A 24370-nucleotide genomic window follows, 5' to 3' on the forward strand; every position below is an offset into this window, starting at 1 on the left:
CCCCCCCCCCCCCCGCCTTTTTGATTTTTTTTCGAGACAGGGTTTCTATGTTGCTTTGGAGCCTGTCTTGGAACTAGCTCTTGTAGACCAGACTGGCTTCAAACTTACAGAGATCTGCCTGCCTCTGCCTCCCCAGTGCTGGGATTAAAGGTGTGTGTCTCCGCCCGGCTGTAAACCGCCTTTTTGATTTTTTTTCGAGACAGGGTTTCTATGTTGCTTTGGAGCCTGTCTTGGAACTAGCTCTTGTAGACCAGACTGGCTTCAAACTTACAGAGATCTGCCTGCCTCTGCCTCCCCAGTGCTGGGATTAAAGGTGTGTGTCTCCGCCCGGCTGTAAACCTATTTTCTGTGAATATGTGCTCCTGACACCTGACAGTATCAGTTCTAGTGAATGTGGCGGCCAGTGTCAAAGATGGGGTTCCAGAAGAAGTCTTAATCCTGAAGTCAAGAGGCAAGCCCCACTGTAGTTTTGACTAACATCCATAAGCGAGACAGAATATTTAGCAATGAACTTACATAGTGACATGTTTATAGGCAGTTCAAGTCTGATCCAATCAGATAACCCCAGTGAGCATCAGTTGACTCCTCCCCATGTAGCTCTGGCTCTCACCCTTTGCTGCCTTGGACAGCTGCTCAAGGAAAGCGCTAGTATTGTTCTCTCTTAGGCTCCATCGTAGAGCTACCTAGAAGGAAAGAAAAGGGTTTCTGGAGCTGCCTTGCTCCTATCCTGATGGCTGAACCCTTGTTGTTTCCCCTCCCCCATTTCTTATTAAGGTACAGAATAGTGGTCTCATAGCGACATTTTCCTAATGCACGAGATCATATTCACCACTTTCATCATATTCATCACTCCATTACCCTCTCTTGTCCCTCCCGCTACCTTCTTGATTGACTTTTCTACAGGTCAGAAAGGTCACAGGCACTGTAATTGTTCGGCAGAGGCTCTGGCTTCCAAAAGATCTGGCTTAAAATCCTCCCTCTGTCTTTAACAAGCTGCACAATCTAGTGTCACCTGAGCATCAGTTTTCTGCAAAAGTGGTGTAAAAACCCTTTGTACATGGCTGTGAAGGTTGAGTAATGTATATAATGTATATTGGCATTTTTATGATCAGTCTGGAGAAGGAAGCTGTGCTGGAAGGGGGGTTTCTATGGCTGTGATGAAACACTATAGCAAAAAGTAAGTTGGGGAGAAAGGGTTTATTTGGCTTATACTTCCAAATCATAGTCCATCACTGAAGGAAATCAGAACAGGAATTCAAACAGGGTAGGAATTTGAAGGCAGGAGCTGATGCAAAGGCCATGGAGGGATGCTGCTTACTGGCTTGCTTTTCATGACTTGCTCAGTATGCTTTTTTATAGAACCCAGGGCCACCAGCCCAGGGATGGTACCAGCAACAATGGACTGAGCCCTCCAGCCTCCCACATCAATCACTACTTAAGAAAATACCTTACAGCCAGATCTTATGGAGGCATTTTCTCAATTGAGGTTTCATCCTCTCAGATAATGGTAACTTGTTGACATAAAACTAGCCAACACAGAAGGCAAATTGGGCTAAGGTAAGAATTTGAGGCCCTTGGGGAGGGGAAAAGCAGCCCTCACCCGGTGTGTGAAGACAGCATCAATACCATTTAGTATCTGGGGAATTTAAGTTGACTATAGCTGCCAAGTCAATAAAGTGGCAGCCAGACAGGATGCGCCCAGGTCTCAGTGACCTCATTTCCTGCATTCACAGCCACAGCGGCGCATTGCTTCCCACGGTAGTACTCAGCTCCATAGCTAAGCTCTGTTTTACATACTGGCCCCAAAAACTGGTGGTAGGTGATTCTAGAACATTGGTGGCCTCTCAAGTGTGACCCTCTCTCTGCCAATGAAGACGATAAGTGGCGTGCCCCACAAGGTAGGCCACCAGTTCAAAGAGTGAGCTTCCCTGAGAGTCCCAATCCCAGCCTTTCCCTCTACAAAATTCATGGATTGGCTGAACTTGGTAACAGGATTAACCTCAGGGGCTTTGGTTCTACTTTTTCTCTTTGACTTGGTGGATTCAACAGTCTGTACAGAAGGCAGAATGATTTGTTGAAAAGAGCATTGGATATGACAGCAGGCTCAGACTGACCCCTGCTTCCCCAACTGTTCTTCATGCCCTCCGTGAATGAAGTTCCCATCTTTAGAAGTGGAGGGAGGCAGGCTCACCACTCAATGCAGTTTCCATTGTCATGTATGACTCTTGTAAGGCTTTCTTTGCAACCTCAGTAGTTGAAGAGAGTATGTTTGGTCAGGTCCCTTGGCCTTCACCAAAGAAAGGGAAACCATCTCATGGATGTGTCACAAAAGTGACTGACTTTTTGTCTGTCAGGATGAAACTTGGGGCTATTGTGGCCCATAACAAGCCCCTGGAAAATAGTTTTACATATATTACCCAGCTCCCCGCCCCCCCACACCATTTTGCTTTATTTATCTTAGTTTAAGAAGGTTTTTTTGTTTTTTTTTTTTTTTTTTTACAGGTAGTTGGAATAGAAACTAGGATTCTAAACCAGCACCCAGGAGAGAAACATGGACATCATGGGGTGCCACTTTGGCTCTGTGGATCTGTAGTTTTAGATGCATTTAATGCTAAAGCACACTGTGTTATCTGCTGAATACCTGGCCTCATGCAGGGTCCATGTTGTCCTTCCCCTAAGAGTATATGCCTCGTAGGGTAATTGATGCCTACACAGGAAGGCAAACTTCAGTTCTGTGTTGTGCCCCTCTTTGGCATAGAAGGTTGTTGTTAGCTTGGTGGTTATTTGCTGGCATGGACTAGTTCTTTGGAATCATTCACAGTTTGTCACTGAAAATTATTGTTGATACTTTGCCACAGTTTTGAACCATGAAGTAACTCGTCAAGTTAGGGTCAAGAACTTAGCATTGTCCACCTACAAATATATCCATGGATTGCATTCTACCCGCTCTGAACAACTCTTGCTGTAGGCACAACAGAGGACTTTAACTATCTAGAGAACTCGAATCTTCAAAATTCTTTTAATAGTCTCCAGCAGTGAGATAAACAGTTTAAAGCCTTTATTTGTGTATGATGCATTAACTTTCCATTTTTGGGGTGCATTATGCAAATCAGCTTTTATTTTAGGTTGACAATTTCCCCTTTTGTAGCAGCCTCATTCGACTCCTACTAATCTTGAAACTAAGAAATGATAACATCTTTGCCGCTTCTCACAGCAGCTGCTCTCGCTATGCCTCTCCTCTGCCTCCGGGCTGCCGCTCCCTGACTGAACCTTGCCTACCTGCCAGTATCTTCCTGGCACACAGCTGAGTCACAGCCCCCAGGCTTCACTTTCTCAACTAATACAGTAGGGACTGTACTTAGCTCCTGTGTCTGCTCTGATGTCTGCCTTGACTTACCTTTCGTGCCTGCTTCTTTAGCTCCCTTCCTGCCTTAGTTCAGGAAGAGAGAAGAGTAGTTGTCCATGACCATGATGGAGGAGTTAAAGGAGAAGGTGATGTGGAGGAATGCCTAGTACACGTGGGCACTGGAGTGTTGGTTCTCCACTTCTCTTTCTCACTCTTTCTTCTGTATCCAGGAAGCCCTGGAACTGAATTTGCTATTCCAAATTTATGTCATAAGTAAGCTGACTACATCTTACTCACTTTGGAGTCTGCGTCCTAACCCGTAACCTATACTTAGTAATGTATATTGGTTGAATAAAAATAAACCCTAAGTTGTAGAAATGGTATTTTCAAATTTATTGGGGTTTTGGTTCAGTTTGTGACTACTGCAGTTACTCTCTCAGAGGACGGGACAGATGTACGTCCGACATGATTCATGTGCCTTTATGGTCATCTTGAATTCTCCTTAAACCTCCAAGAGTAGGTATCTTATTTGACAAAAGGTCATGACCAAGAGCAACATGGGGAGGAAAGGGTTTGTTTGACCCATTTCCACACCACAGTCTGTCATCAGAGGACATCAGGAGCTGGAGGTAGGAACTGAAGCAGGAGCTATGGAAGAGTGCTGCTTAGTGGCTTGTCTCTCCTGGCCTGCATTCCTGCTCTTGCCCTTTTGCTGGGGTAAGCTTCAGATGCACCGGAAGAGGTGCAGACACATATCTTGTCACACCTTGATGCGATTGCGTAGTCGACGTTGTGTGCCATTTTTCTCTGAGCCCTCCTCTGACTTTACATATGACATTTCACAGGCAGTCTGCAGTTGTTTGGCACTTGAGGGAAATGGAACTTATTTTTAGCGCATCTAGAGGTGTAATTTCTGGAGGAGGCCCTGTTTGAAAGACAACATCCTCTAGCTCTCTACAGTATGGGGCTCATAAAAGTACACTTTACTTCACTGCTTCTCGTCACTGGCCAAATTTAAAAGGTTTTTGTTTGTTTTTTTAAAAGCATCCTTCATATTTAGCTGTAAGTATTACCTGGCAGATGAAATGCTCTTAAAAACCTTTAAAGGTACATGAACTTTGTGCTCTGTGGTTGAGTTCTTTGTGTTCATAGATGAGTTGGGAAAGCATCTAGATGAATTTCTGAGACATTGCCTCCCCCTTCCACACACCCCGCATAAGAAACTGCATGGTATCTCATACGGTAGTTTGAAATCTTCCATGTGCTTTGTTCATTGGCGTTATTAACTCCAAGTAAACACAGGCGTTATACTCCATGAATTAATTTCTAAGAAGTCCCCTAGAGTTGAACTTCTGGGTGAACTCAGATCAGATCTTGTCTCCTTTCTTGAAATTATGACAAGATGGAGGAATATGGTGTTTCCTGAAAACGTTTCTAACTTTGTAGTCCCTTCCAATCTGGCTCTCCAGAAGCACTAGTGGCATAAATTGTAGAGCATACATGATGGGCGCAGTGGGAGTAGTGGGGATGTGCATTCAGAAAGCTCTGGTCCTCTTCCGCCTGCTGACACAAAAACCATACATTGGGGAGTCAGTTCTCATCAGTGTGAAATGTGACTTGAGCACTTTTGGGTCCTGTGACTTGACAATTATACATGCAAAGTAAATTATTAAAAATAACAGTTAAAAACAAAACTGTTCTAGAAAAAAGAACCTGAGGTGTTAACCAGACTGACTTCAGTAGAAAGGGACTGGTTATTGTGATCTCTTTTCCCAAGCTCAGAAATCCTGGGAAGGACCTGGTAGGTTCTCGACAAGGTGCCCGCCCACTTGGTTAACCATTGCTGTCTAAACAACATAAGCTGAAGAGAAAATGACAATTGAACTACATGGATTAAAAGCGTCAGTCATTGGCTGGGTGTGGTGATACATTCCTGTTGTTTAGGACTTGGGAAGCTGAGGCAAGGGGATTTGTGTTTAATCAGTCAGTATCATGTTTGCTTTTAATAGGCAGAATTTTTTGTTAAAGAAATAATCAACTTTAAAAGCACTATGAAAAGCTCTCATTCCTGCTTATAATAGTTAACTAATTTTTTCTAGGTGCATGTATACTGGATGTTAAAATATATTTCATTCCCTGAGTATTTGTGTCCTTGTGCTTTTCTTCCTCAGCAGGCTATAAACTTGGGAGAGAAGGAAGCAGTTCTTAAGATTCCCTACATTTTCTTTCCATGGGTACTGATAGGTTACCAGATTGTCCATTTCACCCAACAATGAGCCTTATGTATTCAGAGCCAGGCACAGCTGGTTCCTTGTAAGTGTGCTTTGGTGCTCAACAGGAGAAATGAGGTTGCAAGTGGATTTTTTTTTCTTTTAACATACCAAAAAATTTCCAACATCCTTTTCCTCTGTCTTTCTCTTTTAGGCTCTAGACCAAGATAGAACAGCCCTACAGAAAGTGAAGAAATCTGTAAAAGCAATATATAACTCTGGTCAAGGTAAGTACTTACTAAATCAGATCCCATGTCTTAAAAATAATGTTCAGAGTTGTCTCTGTTACATGTAGGATATTAACAAAAGATCCGAACAGATGAAAAACGTAAGTAGGCTGGGAATTGAACTTTTGTCCCTTTTTTCTTCTGTCTCTACTCTCAGCCAAAACCTGTTTTTGTTTCTGTAGTTGAAGTTGATATGATGATCCTTTTAAGAATTCAGTACAGTGGTAGCTGATGGTTGTCACATGGTCTCTTTGTGTGGTTGGTCAGCCTGTGATCCAGTGACTTAATTTAAACAAGGAGAAGTCGCTTCCTTCTTGAATTTGCCTGTACATGTTAAGTCCACATTGACCATCAGCACTGACCATGGAGCCTGTAGGAGTGTTAAGGAAACAATGTTAAATTCTTACTTCACAGTTTTCCCACTCTCTCTCTCTCTCTTTTTTTTTTTTTTTTCTTTTAAGCAATGATGACAGAGAACTAGGTAACTAATGTTTAGCATTGGTCCGGTGACTTTTGCCAGTTCAGTGACTACAGCATTTTGTCATTGAATAAGAACAATTCAAATCAATTACAATAATGGGTACAAGTAGTGGTAGTCTCTTATTCACCGTGATACCATTGTTGCAGCCCCAACTCACTTCTCTAAGACATCTGTTGTGTATACCCTCACAGAGAACCTGGGAGGGGAAGATGGCTGGCTGTGACAGAAAGAGCAAGCTTTGAGGCTGGATTGTAAACAGAACTGCCCTGGACTGTTTACTCAACTTTCTCAAACTTCTGCTTTTCTCATTTGTAAATGTGGTGGTGGCATTAAAGAGCTGTTGAGAGGATTTAGTCCTCCTGATCCATGTACTATACTGTGGAAGTTCAGTAAATGCAGTGTTCTTTTTTAATTTTGTTATTATACAGTTGTAGAGCTGAAAAGAGTGTGAACAAGGCAATACCTGACCCCTTCGCTGGCTGCCTCACCCACCCACCATCAGAGCTCAGAATCACTTACCGGAGGGGAAGCTGGATGGTCTTGTTCTTCTGGGCCTCCTCCCCACACCTTAGAACATCATATAACATTGTCGTGCTTTTTACCGTTACCTAGCTTCTCTGTGTTCAAGAAAATGCTGAGGCACTTATCAAAGGCAGATAGATAATGACTGTTTTATAAGTTGGGGTTTTTTTTAACAACAAAACTGATAGGATGAATGAAAATATATTTATATTAAAGGGTATTTATTTATTAGATTGGCTAGCTCAACAATGGCTATCTCTTGATGGAAATGCCAAGAATCTCATAGTTGTTCAGTCCTTGAAACTGGATGTCTCTGCTGGTCATCAGTCTACAGTGGAATAGAGAAATAGGTTCTCACATCAGTGAAGGAGTACCTCAGCAACAGGGCAGATGAACCTGCTAGCAAGACTGATGGCAAGAAGGCAAAAAGCAAAAGCAGCCACTTCTGTGTTCTTTTATATCGCCTGCCAGCAGCATGTGTGGCCAGGCGTAGGTGGTTCTTGTCAACTCAAGTGATCTGATCAAGAAAACCTTAATAGATGTGCCCTGCTGCCTAGGTTTTAGTTGATTCCAGACATGACAGCCAAGATCAGCCATTATAGTTGTCTCAGTCTGGAGTGATTGTATGTTGTTTTAGGTTTCCACCTAAATGAGAAACCTAATTGACAGCTTCCGTCTTTGACTTTGTTCTGATAAACTCCTGATATATGGTGGGTGTTTTGTAGATAGCAGCCCTTTGAGAAAGAAAGCAGAAAGAACAACTAGAGAAACCACAGGAGTGCTTTCCCGGAGCTGATTTTTTGCTTTTCACGTGAGTGGTGGTTATATGGTTCAGCCAACTCTGATGATTTTTCAAAAGGTACCTTAGTTTTCATGCTGTGAGGTAAAAAGAAATTATTCTTAAAATATATAAGGAGATGCTCAGGAGCCTCTATTGGGATTTGAAAAAACATAAAGTGAATGGAATTCATAAAGGAAGAATAACATGTCCATAAATGAAGAACAAACTATGTAGTGTATTCAAAGAGAAGAAAAGTACTGTAGCTTGCCACACTTGTTAAGTTCAACTACTTTATATGGCTCCACTAGATCTTAAATTTTCCTCATTATAAAATATGAAAATAATATTTGATGTATGTGTGGGACATTCTATGGAAAAATTGAGGTAACCTGTACAGTACCTGCCACATAGTTGGTACTTAAAAAGTTACGGGTGGGAACACGGCAGTTAAAGTGGCAGTGCAGCAGCCTGGGAGTGGGAGAGGTTAGCTGTCAGCAGAGACACTGCCCCTGAGCCAGGAGCAACTGCCAAACCTGTCCTGCTGGAACTCTCCCTGGGGAGGAGCGCCCTGTCCTGCAGCAGCTCTCAGGAGCTCTTTTCTGTGGGCGATGGACTTCATGTTCTACCCCCTAACAGATTTCCTTGATCACAGCTGCCTTAGAATGACAGGAAGAAGGGGTGGCACCCAGTCGAGTGCCTTCTCCTTTAGAGTGTATTTCCCCTTGTGGACTGGCCACAGCTGATGAAGGTTTGGACCCCGTGCTGGGTAGGAGCTGTGTGGCCTGCTTTTTCCCCTGATACTGTCCATTAGAGTAGCCTCTTCACCCGTGGTTTTTAAATTAATTGACGTCAAACGAGATTTAAACTTTTGCCTCTCGGACTCAGTAGCCACACATGACTAAGATAACACATTCAGCAGAGTGAACCTAGACTTTCTCTCTGAACACAGGAAGTTCTCCCGGACTTTCATGCTGTAGGAGTGTGCGTGTGTGGTCACTAATTGTACCTGCTGAGCAGCACCCTCACATTAGGCCCATAAGTCTCACCCTGGATTGTTACTGAAAAGGGGGGGGGGGGGTAAGGACGCAAGTCAAAGAATCCCAAGCCAACTCTAAACGATTTTAGTTATAATTTTTTATTATAAGGGGCAAACTCATGGGACAGGAACGAGAAGTCCAACCTCAGGTGTGTAACGCAGAAACCAGAGAAAGAGCAAGCCCTGGGCAGATCATTAGTTTTCTCTGGGTAATCAAAAGGTTACACACTAACCTGGTCCAGCCTCTTAAAGATAATTGGCTGAAGGAGGTTCCCCATCACCTCCCCCTCTTGTCTAAATAAGAGAGTTCCAAGCACAATACAAAACTATATACACTAGGAACAGATACCAAGTATAAAATTAGGATTACAACCAGCATAAACAATATTAAGTAAGGAACATATGCTAAATGTTTGACTAAACATTCTATCCTAAGGAGTCTAAGTCTTGCATTGGAAATGGCTGAATCGTAAGAGGAAGATAACTACAATCTTTAACCCCATCCAAGACCTGTTCATTAGATTCACCTGAAGACCTAGCAAACACAAATGGGGCTGATGTCTTGTACTCACACCCCCAGGCTGTTCTAGAGCAAGCACCCATACTGGGATTTACAAAGAAATAAATTGGCTATGTGTATCAGACTTGCAGCTAAACCTGGTAATTGGCCTCTGAACTCCTTACACGTGCCATTGTCCCTCATAAGGACAAATTTCATCTTTGTGTTGTGTCTCACTTGTTGGCTTGATTATCAGCTCAACAGTTATTAATTGAATACTCATCACATGCTACTGTTCCAAGTATTAAATATACAGGACAAGTCAGAGAGACTCTGTCTTTGTTAATTTTATGGTTCATTGGCAGTTTGCACCAATCTGGAAAGTAATTTTGATAAGGAAGCAGGAAGTGCTGTAAAGGGATGCACAGAAAGAGATTCAGGAGATCTTATGTAGTGTGACAGGGTGTGCCTCCGTTGGGGAATGCCTCTCAGACAACATGGTGATTTTTGGGCATTGATGCTGTACAGACTAAACAAGCAAGCCTATTACATAAGTGTTTTCATGCCCATGTTTCAGATTATGAAACTGATACCTTACCCAGAGTATCATACCTAAGAATAAGATGAGCATCTAGCAGCCCCAGCTTTGCTCATTATACATGCTGTTCTCGTTGTCTTTTCCCTGCTATGTGACAAGGCTTAATAAGTTATAATCAAATGTTTGTTGTATGTTGGCCGTGTGGGTTTCTCATTGGAAATTTACCTGAAAATAGCTGTAAGTGCTCACTTATTGTGAATATTAGTGAGTGAATGACTCAAATGTAAACTGTGGACAGTGTGACCTGTGGGTTGACTTTGTGGTTCTGTGATGGGGATCACATTGAAATTGTACTTGTGGTTGAAAGTGTGGAGATAAACTCAGATTGTCTGGGGCTCCTCATAGGCTTCTGGGACCCAGTAGTGTTTTTGTAATCACAAGCCAAGATAGGACAGAGGGTTTTTCATCAGACTATATGGGCAGCATAGTAACATGTGATTCTTTAGAGGTGACATTTAATGTTTAGAATTAGAGTTAAAGGAGGAAAGCAGTGGTGTATATCTTCCCATGATACATTGGAAGTACAATCCAGACTGCCCCTGTCTAACCACTTTTGACCTCATCCTGGAAAACCACAAGAAGCTGAACCTTGCTGTCTCTTTCACAATGTATTTTCATTTTTTTTTTCATTTTTCACAGTAATTATGTGATAGAAATGGTGTGGGAGGTCCTTTTGTCTATGTGTTACTTTTATTGGTTAATGAATAAAGAACTGCTTTGAGCCTATGGCAGGGAAGAACAGAACTAGGTGAGGAAAGCAAGGCTGTATGCTGGGAAAAAGATGGAGTCAAGAGAGAAGCCATATAGCCCCCACCAGAGACAAACACCATAGAATAAAATAACATTGATAGTCTGAAAAGTGGGGCTCTAAATCCTTCTTCATGGAAAAAGTGGCGTGTAGTTTGGTGACAAATGTAAGCAACAGAGTTTTCCTCTCAAGTACAGCTAGGCTGTTGGAAACCGTCTCCACTGCAGGAGAGAAAACATTTGATTTCTCGTTATCTTCCTATTTTCTTTTCCTCCTGTTTCCTTCCTGTTAGAATTGCTAGTGGTTTTAGGAAAGAAATGGTGTGCTCTTTTTAGACAAGATTGGCATCTGGTGCTCTCCAGTTCTTCATTTTGTTTGTCTGTTTTGAGATATAGTTCATAGATTACACAGAGAAATCTAAGGTTTTAAAGGTAAAATAGTAAACCTTTCAATGGATAGAAAGCAAGCAACTTTATGCTTTTCTAAACACTTTTTTCAGATTTTCAGATATAGTGTAAAGTCATTCAGAAATAGAATTGGCAGCTAATGTTAGTGTTTGGCTATGTCATATAATACTAATTTTAATTATGATCTTAACAGGCATAAGCAGATAAATGGATTAATATTTTAATAGTAAGATTGGAAAGGAAAAATATTACAAGACTACAAAATCAGTTGTTCTATGTTTAGAAAATTTAACATTTCTGATTTTTTAAGTATTTGAATAATAACTGAATTTATTATTGTTATGTATGGATATTTTTCTTGAATGAATGTGTGTGTGCCACATGCTTGCCAGGTACTAGAGGAGGTTAGAAGAGGATGTGAGCTGCCATGTAGGTGCTGGGAATTGAACCTGGGTCCTCTGGAAGAACAGACAGTGCTCTTAACCTCCAAGCTATCTTGCCAGACCCTGTGTAATTATCTTTACAGACAACCTTTCAGCCTTGAACAGTCCCTACTGGACGAATACAGTCAGGGTTCTAGGCCTTCCTGCACCTGGCCTCTCATTCTAAGTTGCTCTTTGACCACACTTTTGATGTTTTTATCTCTGTGAACGAGGATTCTGTTTCCTGTGAAGATGTGGCTCTTCACTGTAGTGGAAAACCAGGGTATGACACTCTACACGGGGAATCCAGATCAGGGTTGTGTTGTCCCTGAAACTTGCTGAAATCCTACCCCTTTCACAGACATTTTGAACTAGGTGAAGTATCACATATGTTAAGTAAACCAGCATTGATTGGAAGTATATGCTTTTTCATGTTTTACTGACAGGGCTGTATGTTCAAAAATGGTTTTCAGTGTGCCACACCTGGAGAATGTGTGCTCAAACCAGGTCCTAGCCTATGCCTGGCTTCCTAAACTGGCTTGAGACACCCCATGTTGCGGTTGTGAACAATTTGGCAATGGTAAAATGGTCTTTAATGTGCAACACCAAAAATTAATTCAAAATCAAGCGTGTACATACGGAATCTAATGGTTTAGTTACAAGATGCTCTGAATATTTTCCTATCATCATTGCTTAACATGTAATGTCAAATTAGTGTATCTTTGGATTATACACTTAGAATGTTTGATTTTATAAACTGTTACTTGAGTTACTGACATGTTTCATTAAAAATTGCTTAATTGAAATTTTGCTTGGAATATTAGGACAGAATTTCCAACAATTTCTCATATGACCCTAAATACACTTCTTGAATTTTGTGTTCGTTTTTATGTGAAGTAAAATTCTCATCATTGACAAATATAAAATAAAATTATTGATGAGCTCTGAAAGTGTAAGTAAGCTCCAATTAAATGCTTTCTTTAAGAATTGTATGGTCATGGTGTCTCTTCACAGCAATAGAACAGTGACTAAAACACTGCCCATTCAACCAAATACAAGCTTTCTTGACCCTTTATACTCGTGTGCATAGATGGTGTGTTATCTCCTGCCTCAAATGTTATTTATCCATACCTGCTTATTAGACAGCTACTTATCATCAAGCATTTGCTTAGTTATCATCTCATGAATTATGACCTCTGCCTTCAAGTTTTGCTTTTGTTTTGTTAACCAGATCCCAAATGGGTGATTTGTATAAACCCGGTTAAAAGTAGTGTGTTTTCATACAGAGGACTGCTGTTTCTCATGCTATACAAATGCATTTATTGAAGACTAAGTATCAAGAAAACACTAATTTTTTAGAATGTTTAAGAGAGTATTTTAATTAATGAAAACTGGGAATTTTAGTTTATTGGTTGCCTACATAGCATGTAAGGCCCCAAGTTCAGTCCTTAGTATTCCTAAGAAGAATAAAAATATTCTTCAGATCCCATCTCCTGCTTTGTAAACACGTATAATACTTTTAATTGACAGTTCGAAGTTTTTAAAGGCTTTTTATCATTAAAATTTATATGTATGTGTGTGTGTCTTTGTGAGAGTGTTCATGGGTGTCAGGCATTGGATTAGCCTGCGGGTGGAGTTACAAGTTATAAACCACCCGACGTGGGTGCTAGAAACTAGAGTCGGATCTTCTGCAGGGCCAGTGCTCTCTCAAGTCATCTTTCTAGCCCCTTCAGTATTGTACTAAAGAGTAGGTTTAAGAGCAGAAGGTAGGGCCAGGTGGTGATGGCGCTTACCTTTAATCCCTCCACTCAGGAAGCAAAAGCAGGCTGATCTCTGCCAGCCTGGTCTACAGAGGGAGTTCCAGGGTAGGTTCCAAAGCTACAGAGAAACCCTGCCTCAAAAAAAAAAAAAAAAAAAAAAAAAAAAGAAAGTAGGAAAACCANCTTCACACCGGGACCCTGTATTTTAAAAAAAAAAAAAAAAAAAAAAAAAAACAGAAGGTAGGAAAACCAGTATTGTTTGGATTACAACTGATATCCTGAACTAGATGGAATTTAATTTTTTCTATATGACAGTGTAATGTAAACAAAATAAAGACAAATAGAAAATGCTTGCTCTATAAGAGAAAATCATAGACTGACAACACAGGTCCCACAAGCAAAAATGCAAAACATTCTGTAGCAGATAACCTCTAATCTAACTAAGTTTTGACATTCCCACATAGGGCCTCAGTTCCTGGGTGGGACTGGCTCAGGGTTCTGACACAATTCCAGAACCCAGAGTGGTTTTCACTCATGCTTCTAAGTGACCATCTGTGAATCAGGATTTCCACAGCCCTTTCCTCAGGCCCTGTTAGTTTGCTTAACCTCCAAAACTCCTGGAAACATGTCTACCTGCTTCGTATAGAGCACATTACAAAGGCTCCAGATGTAAGGTGCTGGTGTTGAGTTGTGGAGAGGGATGTGGCGCCCCACACCCCCCTGTGCTTTATCCTCTAGGAACTCTCAGGACTTCAGCCCATATCACATGACTGAAGCCCAGACAACCTTGCTGAAAAGTCTTCAGCCCAAAAGGGTGTGAGCTATGCCAGTAGATAAAGGAGTTGCCAGCAGTGCCTGTCTCTGCAGAGTCTTCTGGCTTCAGCAGAGTTTTCTCTCTGGTCTGAGAATAGGATACCTCCCTCTGTTGGGGAAGGTCAGACTGCCAGCTCTGACAAAAAGATGGTAAATTTTTGAATTTCTGCACTGTGTTAGGCACAGGACCTTATTGATTTATAGTCTGCATCATGAAGGAAAACCAGAAGTTATACATCACAATTAGCAACATGCTACAAAGATAGTTCTCCTCTATATAAGGCATTCTTCTCGCAGACTGGTAAGAAAGACAAGCAATTCAAAACTAGACTAAGTAGGTAAAGGAAAGAGACGGAAATGTTAACAGACAGTAAAGTTCAGAAAAGTGGGCTCTTTGTGGTTCTGTTTTTCATGTCTGTGGTACAGAAATTAAGGGCAGGGCAGTACTTGTAGGTGTGAGTGCATTTGCAGAGAAAGAGGCCCTGTCATATAGGCATTGCTGTTGGAGATGTGATTGCTGCAGTCAGCCTCTTCCAAAAGAAATGGCAATTCTAAGACTAGAGTGTACATATATCCGCTGTGAGCCCATGTTTGTGTGTATCTTTCCAGAGACGGCAGCAGCATGTACAAGCTTGTGTTTGGAAATTGTTGAAGTGTTGGGTTTCAGTGGGGAAAGCTGCAAACAACTTGGAAGATTGTTAGTAGAGAGACTGTTATGTAACCAGCACCACAGCTTGCTGCAAAACATCACCAGAGTTGACATAATTATTAAGTTGTGCTTAATGTTGAATTTCCTGGTCTTTATTCAGTAGGACAAAAGGAAGCCATGGTATTTTTTAAAAAATGAGATGAATACAAGGAAAGTGCCTGTGTTTGTGTGTGTGTGTTGGGAAACGAAAGAGGTTGGATTGGAAGAGGACGTTACAGTTTTTATCTTTGTATCTCTATAATTGCTTATGAATTAAAATTTGCAAAACAAGCAGTTAAGATTTAACGCTGTGATTCATGCTGTAAGGTGTGTATGAGGCGGAAGAGAGTGTGTCCTTTTCCCTTTTTCTGGCACTACAATGTCTATAGCAGCTTATGTTCCTTTTTACTATGGCTCCCATGCCTGGCTCCTGACAAATGTACCCCTTTTGAGAGAAGGAACATTGTTCATTATCCACAATAAGCATTTTATTGAGCACTCACTGTAGCCAGACTGAGCTCTGGGAATCAGATACATCATAAATGGTGTAAAGCTACAAGAAGTAAGGGAAAAGTGGACATATACTGAGTTTGAACGGGGAAGGCCCGGAACTGGTGGCACTTCAGGGAAGAGATGTTTGTGTAGGCTCTATAGGTGGTATGTGGGCATGCACATAGCCATTCTTCCCTCCAGAATTTCTAAGCGCTGGCTCACAAGATAATAAGCATATGTTACTTTAGACTTTTTGTACAGAAGAGAATAAAGACCCTGAAGGAAGGGCCAGACCTTTAAGAAAGAAGAGGTAAGAAGAAGACACAAAAGTGAAACTTACTTTGGAATTAGTGATAGTACTTAAACACCTCATATGCCAGAAACTGCTTGTGGCACATTCTTCTTCTCCAAAGTATACCGTGATATTAGGCTTATATCTGATACCCATTATTAGCATTGGCACTTTAACTCAGTGTCAGAATCATTGACTTAAATGTATACATACTAGAAATTTGCCTTGTATTTTATAGACATACCATTTCACATCTGAACTGGGGACCCTAAAAACTTAAGTAATTTTTCTAAGGTTACATGACCAGGACTAGAGCAGGGATTCAGATCTTCTCTCTATGCCCCAAGCTAGTGCTCTGTGCTCCTCTGCCAACTAATACCTAAGCCACACTAGGGTTTGTACTTAGATATGGGTTTTTGGTGACTTCACTTAAGGTCTTAACACTCCCCAAACAGAGAGAAGCTGTTAGGTTTTTTGTGGGCTTGCTGTTCTTGTGAAAGATGGCTACTATTCATTATGACACTTTAGCAGTCGGTGGCCAGGTGAGTCTTACTAGACCTGCCTTTATACATGAGGGAACTGAGGTACTCACAAGTATTGTCATCTGCCCAGGACCAGACAATAAGGAGTAGAACTAAGATACCAGGTTTTCAGGTCCTTTTAGGAACCAGGCCTTGGCCCTGCCTTCCCTTCTCATTATCTATGTGACCTTGGGAAGTTTGTTTCACCTCTCTTAGCCCTGCCTCTCTTAGCCCTTTGACACGTTTAAAGCGAAGGTGGAGATAGTAGCGTATAATTGGGGGAGTTAGGGAGTTAATATAGAAGGGGTCCTACACATAATTCTGGCACCTTCACTCATCACAGACTTTAATTCCAACTAATTATAGCTATTGCACTGTTGGTATTTCTAAGGGACAAAGAAGTCTGTTGGATTCCTGGCACTGACCCCAAACTTTTCATGTAGTAGATTCTGAGTTGGTGTTAACACGCTGTTCTGGCATATAGGATAGTCTTAATTGAGTTGGGTCAGCAAAGAGGTGTGGTTTGAAATCAAGCGTAGCTGATCTGTAAACCTGGCTTCAACCCTCAGTTCCACTTACCTATGAAACAATGCCTTTATGGCTGGAGAAATGGCTCGGAAGTTAAGAGGACCAGAGTCTGTTTCCCAGAATTCAACTTAGGCATTAATACCCTCTTGTAGCTCCAGTCCCAGGGATCCAACACCCTATTCTGACCTCTGTAGATACTGCACACGTGTGATGCACACACAGGTGTGCAGGCACACACATGTGCACATAAATAAAAATAATGCCTTGAAGGAATATTGTATGGGTCTTAGGGTATATACTGTGATGGATCCCAGTACGTAATCGGTGCTTTATAAATGGCAGTTGCCAAATGTTAGGTTGGCACACCAGTCTGGAGGTATGGTAAGTTCTCCCACAAGCAAATAGCCATCAGAGAAAGGCCTGCTTAGTTATCACTGTTGTTTGTGAATTACTGATGAAATTCTTAAGGTGTCCATTGGGGATAGAACCTGCAGCACATCTCAAGCACACTCTCAAGTCTCAGGGATGAGCTCTTAGTTTCGTGATTTCGGTACCTATGCCACACGTCCAGTTGCACTGCAGTGAGCAAGGGCAGCAGTGGTAACATTGTCACTTACTTTCTGTGTTTCTATGACAACCATTTGTCCTAAAATATCTTGACCCTATGAGGTAAATACCATTGATGTCTCCATTTTACAGGTAAGGCTTAGAGAGGGCCGCTTGGCCAAAGAACTGAACAGTTGGGCGTTGGATAAAATTTCATCCCACTTCAGATTTTGCAGTGGAGCTGGGTAGAGTTTTTTCTCTAAGTGATTGGGACCTGCAAACAGGATTGTCAGAGAGTTAGATCAATTGGGGAAGGAATTACTTAGCATGTGTGTGAGGGCATGAGCTCTGTGAATTTATGTACCTCCCCATATTAATCCTGAACCTCTCCAAAATAGTCTCTACATTCTCCCTGTTCCTCCCCATAATTCACTGTCTTAGTAGTCCAAGGCTCTTGCCCCTTGTGGTACTATTTCTAAGTCTCCCAGTACAGATCATAAAGGATCTTTTTATGCTTTCTTATCTCTTGGAGTGATGAGGGCATTTAGTTACAAACCTATTTCTGTGATGGTCTCCCTTAAAACCTTTATCTCCTCTTCCTTTCCTGTATCCCTGAAGTACCTTAAAATGACTGACTGTTCTCTAGTATGGCCTCCCTCTGCCTCTGCCTTGGGTACTTCCTCCACCAGAGAGCGGTGCCACTGCCTCTCATTCTTGTTACACACTGGAAAAGAATTTCCCGGAGAATTCTTAGTTTTGTACAGAGGTAGCGGTATTTTGTGAGGTGAGGGAGGGGCCCGGGGGAATGCTTTCAGTAAATTGTTCCTAGTAGAATTCATACTACAATATGCTAAAATGTACTTCAAATACATGAGAGCAGGTCCTGTGCTGTTAGATCCTACATATGGCTCCGAAATAACAACGACTGGCGCCCCTTTGCTTATGCTACTCCCACCATTAGTGTTATTATGCCAAAATTCAACTCACTATACCCTATATTTTAATATCTGTGTCTATAACAGAATATTACATATATATGACATATCACAGTGTTTGGAAGCACACTCAATTGATGCATGCATATGCACTCACAGGCACTACATGGGTAGTCCAGATCTATGACCTAGACCTTACCCAGTCTGTCTCTCTGCCTCTCATCTATCACATCTTTGCAGAGATCTGGTGATGAGGAAAATAAGATATTGTAGAGAGAGAGTTAGGCCAGAGAACATTCTCAACACAAATCAAATCCTCCCTCCCATGACCTCTCTCTGCCTGATTTTGCAGTGAGTCATCATCACTGATCTGCCAGGCTTCTCATAATTCTTTCTAACCTCTGCATGAAATTCTATTTCAGGGTAATAGATGTCAAGGGAGGAAGAGAAGAGATTGCAGTTGTGTGGGATGCCCAGGAAGGGGTTCCAGAACCAATTCGTAATAATGTCTTTATGAATCTGGGTAGTGAGTAGCAGATACTCTGCTAACCTACACATTTGCATGCGTTTCATTTGCAACATAGTACTATTTCAAGTAAACAAGCAGAATGCTGCTGTGCCAGTGTATACTGCTTAGCACTGAGGTGTCTTCTCCCCTGGGAGGGTTGAGGTGAACCTCATTGTTTCCCACTGGGTTGCAAAAGCAGAAAGAAGTGTTAGGTGGGATTCTCAGTGGTGAGTTGGCTTCTGTGGCCCAGGCAGAAAGCTTGGCTTCGGGCAGACATACACAATCTGTTGTTGAGCTGATGTGGCCTTTCTATTTTTCCGAGGAGTAACCCGAGCTGCTTTTTATCTTTTCTTAATATCTCAGCCAGAAATGCTTACAGCCACTGCAGGCATCATGAATTTTTAATGCTGAGATGAGCAAAAGGCTTTGGGGACTTCATCTGGTCTCCCTGGTTGACAGTAATGCTTCTTGCCCATTATTCCCCAGGCCAGTGTTCTGTTTCATGAATGCCCATTGCTCCTGTACAGTTAGTTATTGAGGAGTGTTTGAAAGTTAAGCATTTCATTTCAGTAGATTAACTGGGGCTAAATAACCTAAGAAATTTCAGAGGACTTAAAAAATTCTTACTAAGCCAAACTGAAATTCACCCTAAGCCCCTTGGGAAATCTACAGCGTTGTCTGTTGAGTGGGGAGAAAGAGGTGACCAGAGGCAATTCATGCCTCGTATGGAGAGAGGTATACAGATAACGTGAAAAGCTATGCAGAATTACAGGAATTACAGGCTAGGGAAGGTTCCTTCTAACCAAAGGAAGGCTTAGAATTCTAATGGACACTTGTCACCAATTCACCTAGTGTATATACCAGGCATTGCTGTGGCAGATTCTTTGTATACCAGAACTAAAGAATAGAGAGATGGAGATCTGACCTAAACTGGAATATTTGAAAAGCTTGCACATGAAAGGAATATCGCCTCCAACTCAGCTGCCAGTTAAGGCAGCTGCCACACATTTGCTCCAGGATATGGGAGGTACTGTGCTCCTTTCCCTATGCCTGTAAAGATCACGAGCCTGGGATTCCTCCTGAGTGGTTACGTGTGTGATGGGCGTTAACATCTGCTGTGTGGTCTAATAGGGCCATGCAGGATGCTGCTTCAGTAACAAACAAGAGCAGCAACCAAGAGTCCAGTAGAAAAGAGGATACTGGGTAGGTCATCAGCCTGGGGTGATGGGAAGTTGTCAGACTGGGTTGTATCTTGGTATACTCAGTAGTAAGTGGCTTTCTTTGGCCACTCTGAGGTACAAGGTGTGAGAAAGAAAAGTCAAGTATGACTTGGCAGGTTTTGCATTACAGCTTCACTAATGCTGTTTGCCAGCGACTAACTGAGATAAAAGGCCCGGGGAAGAAGACTCAAGTTGCCACGTAGCCTGTTGATTGGGCATCCAAGCGGATGTATCAGATAACTACTTAGATATGTAAGTTTATGTTTTAGGGGTGGGCTTTGGGTTTAGAACTTTTACAAATCATGTAAAGTGGTAAGACTTGAGATCTCAAAGCAGTAAACCTAGATAGAAAATAATAAAAGTCCTAGAGAGAGAGGTTTTCCAATATGATGAGGTCAGATAGATGTAAAGACAGTGGAGAGGAGCAGCCATGAGGTGGAGGATGGTCAAGACAGCGTAGATAATGGCCTGGAAGACATGACAGAAGGTGCTTCACGAGGGTAGGGGCTACTGTTTGTGTATCCACTACTGAGAAATGTTTGTGTGCTTCCTGTCAATTCCTGGGCACCACATTCCTACAAGGTTGGTCTCAGTTTGTATATTTGAAAACAAGAACTAGAAGGAAAATTTATCCCTAAATAGAAGGCTTTTTGTATGCCACTAGGGAAGTAAGCACAGAAATTTTACAAGTGCTGTTCTGCAGACCTAGAGAATGAACAAAATAAAGGAATCAAGATTAGATGCAGAGAAAGAGATGTGTTAAAATACTTGAGGTTATCTTTTGCATTCCAAGACTGAGGTGTGTTTTTTTTTCTTTTTTTTTGGGGGGGGGGTGTTATTTTTTTTCATTTTTGTTTTCCAGACAAGATTTCTCTGTAGCCCTGGCTGTTTTGGGAGCTCGCTCTATAGACCAGGCTGCCCTCAAACTCACATAGATCTGCCTGACCCTGCCTGCCAAGTAAAGGGACTAAAGGTGTTCTAACGCCTGGCTAAGACTGAGTTTTCTAATGAGAAGTTTCTTCATAGTTTCTTAATTGCTGGAGAATGTGATAAGAATTTTTCCTTTAAATAACTGGAGAGAAAGTGGATGAGTTGGTATATGAATGAGCTTAGTGCTATGGAGGAAACAGGAGGTGGGGGAGGAGAGAGCATGAGCTGGAGCCAGGTGTGGTGGCATGCACCTGTAATCACAAGAGAGGACCCCAGGAAAGATGTTGCAAGCCCAAGGCCAGCCTGAACTATATATTAGACCCTGTCTCAAAAGAAAAGAGCGTTCAGTGTACTGCCAACCTCTAGACGTGTTCAATAAACAACTGATGCTCTTTTCTCTGCTTTTCCTTTTGAGAGGTTCCAGTTGTCAGCACTCAAAAGAACTCTGCATTGTGACAAATAACAGCCCGTACCTCTTCTTTGTTTCTTTTTTAGATCATGTACAAAATGAAGAAAACTATGCACAAGTTCTCGATAAATTTGGAAGTAATTTTTTAAGTAGAGACAACCCTGACCTTGGCACCGCTTTTGTCAAGTTTTCTACACTTACAAAGGAACTGTCCACGCTGCTGAAAAATCTGGTAAGTCTTCTCATATATAATGAAGCACAACTTAGGCTTGCCACCGCATGTGGAGAGAAGTCATTGCTCCCTCACCTCAACTATAACAATAATAATAATAATAGGCTGTACAGTACTGTAGGTGTCATTGCTTTTCACAAATCTCAGGGTAGAATTTCTATCCTTGTATTCTTGCCACTAGCAGCATGAATTTACTAAAGGGAGAGAAACCACGTAACTGTCTTCTATGTTCTACCATTGCTACTGTTTTAAGATATCTGTTTGTAGATTTTGTTTTAGGGTTTTTTTCCCCCTTTTATTGAAAATAAATTTTTCCCTACATAATATATCCTGATTATGGTTTCCCCTCCCTCTAATTCTTGCAGTTCCTTCCTACTTCCACTCCCTTTCTGTCTCGATAGAAAAATAAATGGGCTTGTAAGGGATAATAAGCAAACAAAATGAGATAAGACAAAAACTAACATACCATTGACAGAGGACAAAACAAATAAAAAGAAAGCGGAGAGGCCCCCAAAAAGCCATAAGATACAGATACAGATTCAGAGATATACTCATTTATGCACTCAGGAATTCCATAAAAATACTAAACTGGAAGCTCTAATACATATCCAAAGGACCATTAGGGTAAAAAGAGAGACTAAAAATACATACAAAATAAATTTAAAATAAGATTAAAAAAAAATTTAAAACAGGCAGAAACTAAAAAGCCAGGACATGACATTGTCAGACAAAGAACCTGCAAAGGTAGCATCGAGATCGCTTTCTGTTGGCGTCTACTGCTGGGCATGAGGCCTACCCTAAAGAGTGTGGTTTGTTTCTCCAGTGAGACTCCCTTAGAGAAAAACAAATTTTCCTTTGTGTTTTATCGGTTGCAGATTGCTTCTGGGTTAGGGACCAGAGCATGTGTCCACTTCTTCTTTAGCTCTAGGACACCATCCGATGGAGACCTGTGGAGGCCCTATCTGTACGTACAGCTTTGTTTTAGCTGGTTAAAAGAGTGAAGCTTTCGGTGCCAAGCATGCAGTTGACAGTGCACCCGGTCTGTATTATGTCTTCCATGTGTGAAGATAGCTCTGGCTATGCATCTTCATTCTCGAAATAAGGAACCTCCCTTAACTCCTTTCAGCACCCCCTGCCCACCCCCACACAGACAAGTCCTGTCAAGAAAAGTGTTTTAAGATTTAAGGAAAGTAGATGGCAGGAGGAATCTTAAGACATAGCTCTTTAAAGATACTGACCCAAGAAGGCAGACACAGATTGACAGTGGTCAGGGTTTTGTTTGCCAGGTACCGTGTTTGGGTATCACCAGGCCTTAGCTGCATGCACACCCCCGGGCTCCAGCATGTGTGTGGTTGGTTTGGCAAACTGTCCAAGAACTCTTAAGAACTGTCACATTTGCCTTTGATTTGATTTAATCAGGTATCATCTCAGTCTTAAGGGGTAGGGGGGTTACACAGCAAGGTGATTCATTACCATATTTTCCTCAGTCTTCCTCTCCTAGAGAAGAGGCATCTTACCCCCTCCCACCTCCCCAGCACTGCACTTGTGCATCCTCTAGGGATCTGGAGCCTAAGCTCATGCCCTCACCTTAGATGGGCTTCCGTGGCCTTGGGTGGTAATCTTGTCATAAATCCATCTGATAGAAACCGCTTACCGTAGAGGACTACACCACCTTTTGAAAAGCATTCCTGTGGTCTGTTAGCCTGAGTGTTTGGCCAGTCAAAATGAGCTTTTTCTTGTATTAAAAAATCATGCATGTGTCTGTTTTTCTGACAGTTTAATTTTAATTGGTGGTTTATGTCATTGAATAAGTCATAAATAATAAATCGTGTGATCTGAAAAAAAAGACATTGCATATAAAATACTTGATCTTTTCCCAAAGCTTAGAAAAAGACAATGTGAACTTAAGACATAATGTTACTGTGCTTTTTGATTTAGCAAGTCCATGATGTGTCTCTTAACTGTTAGACTATGTAAATCTCATTCCCTCTTCCTTCAGGGTATTGCTTGCCACTTGCTGTTGAAATAGGAGCGGCAGGGCTGCGTCCCCGGCACCCGGCCACCCGCATGGCTAGCTTATGCCCGAAATAATTACACGGAAACTGTATTCTTTCAAACACTGCCTGGCCCGGCTAGTTCCAGTTTCTTATTGGCTAGCTCTTACATATTGTTCTAACCCATTTCTAATATTCTGTGTAGCCCAAGAGCTGGCTTACCAGAGAGGATCTTAACCTGCATCTGTCTGGAGAGGGAGAATCATGGCGACTCTTCCACTAACCTTCTTTCTCCCAGAATTCTCTTCTGTATACTCCGCCTACCTAATTTTTTATCCAATAAAATGGGCCAAGGCAGTTTCTTTATTAATAAGAAACCACTCCCACATCAACTTGCTGCAGGGTTGTTTATACGGTCATAAGCATGAACACTAAGGCTGATAGTAGGAAAGGAAGTGAAGTAAGACTCACCCTCACTTTGGTTATAACTGTCTGAGAACCCAGGAAGCTTTTCTAGCTTGGGAAAGAGAGTATGAGACTCTACAGTGGCAGGGACATATACACAGAGTGGAAGTGCAGAGGGTGGAATTAGGCTGCTGGTGTAGCTATTTTGGAAGATATACTTAGTCCAAGTATTTTGTTATTGTTGTTGTTTTGTTTTCTTTTGATTTTTGTTAGTTTTTGCTTCTTTTTCATTTAGGATTTGGTTGGTTGGTTTTTGTATTTTGGTTTTTTTTTGACATGTCCTCTCTCCTTCATAGAATACAAGTCTAAGGTAAATTTTTAAAAAGAGAAATTGCTGAAGAGCTAGTTTATTTCGTTATTAAGAAAATAAAAGTAAATATTCTCCATTTGAGGATGGGTGATGGCATTCCTGGTAAGGAGCCATAGAATTATCATTTTCACTAACGTTGGAAGTCTATGTGTTCACTCTTCTGGGACTGACTGCATATGACTGTAGCTTTTCCTGACAAGGGGAGCATTGTACTGGCACCTCTCTCTCCCTTGAATCCGCCAGCGGCCTTGCCTTATCCCCATAGCTTCACTATGCATTGCCCTGTCAGATGCTGCTTACAGAGTTCTGAGATGCATGCAGCACTGCTTGGGCCCAGGCTTTTCTTTGGAATCATGGTGGAAGCCCCATGACCTCCTAATCCTTGGAAAA

The 24370-nt window shown here is 41.7% G+C and overlaps 1 protein-coding gene and 1 long non-coding RNA gene across 11 annotated transcripts in view; one reads left to right on the forward strand and one right to left on the reverse strand.

Moving 5' to 3' along the window:
- The window catches only part of Asap1 (ArfGAP with SH3 domain, ankyrin repeat and PH domain 1), a 283124-nt gene that overhangs the window by 158145 nt on the left and 100609 nt on the right, over positions 1–24370 (forward strand). For all 10 annotated transcript variants that reach the window (XR_007592334.1, XM_050145405.1, XM_050145409.1 and 7 more), the window contains 2 exons: positions 5771–5843; positions 21066–21211. Coding sequence is in view for 9 of the 10 variants with exons in the window: in XM_050145405.1 (XP_050001362.1) it covers positions 5771–5843; positions 21066–21211 (219 nt within the window). In the remaining variant the exon portion in view is untranslated. The remainder of the gene's footprint in view (positions 1–5770; positions 5844–21065; positions 21212–24370) is intronic.
- Positions 2499–23080, reverse strand: LOC126503597 (uncharacterized). The gene is made up of 3 exons (XR_007592335.1): positions 22799–23080; positions 5856–6213; positions 2499–4909 (listed from the first exon to the last, which is right to left on the reverse strand). It is a non-coding gene; the product is annotated as an uncharacterized lncRNA (long non-coding RNA).

The sequence above is a fragment of the Alexandromys fortis genome, unplaced genomic scaffold (assembly GCF_014885135.2).
Source record: "Alexandromys fortis isolate MF-2015 unplaced genomic scaffold, M_Fortis_MF-2015_v1.1 scaffold_2_1_26212458, whole genome shotgun sequence".
Taxonomy (NCBI): Eukaryota; Metazoa; Chordata; class Mammalia; order Rodentia; family Cricetidae; genus Alexandromys; species Alexandromys fortis.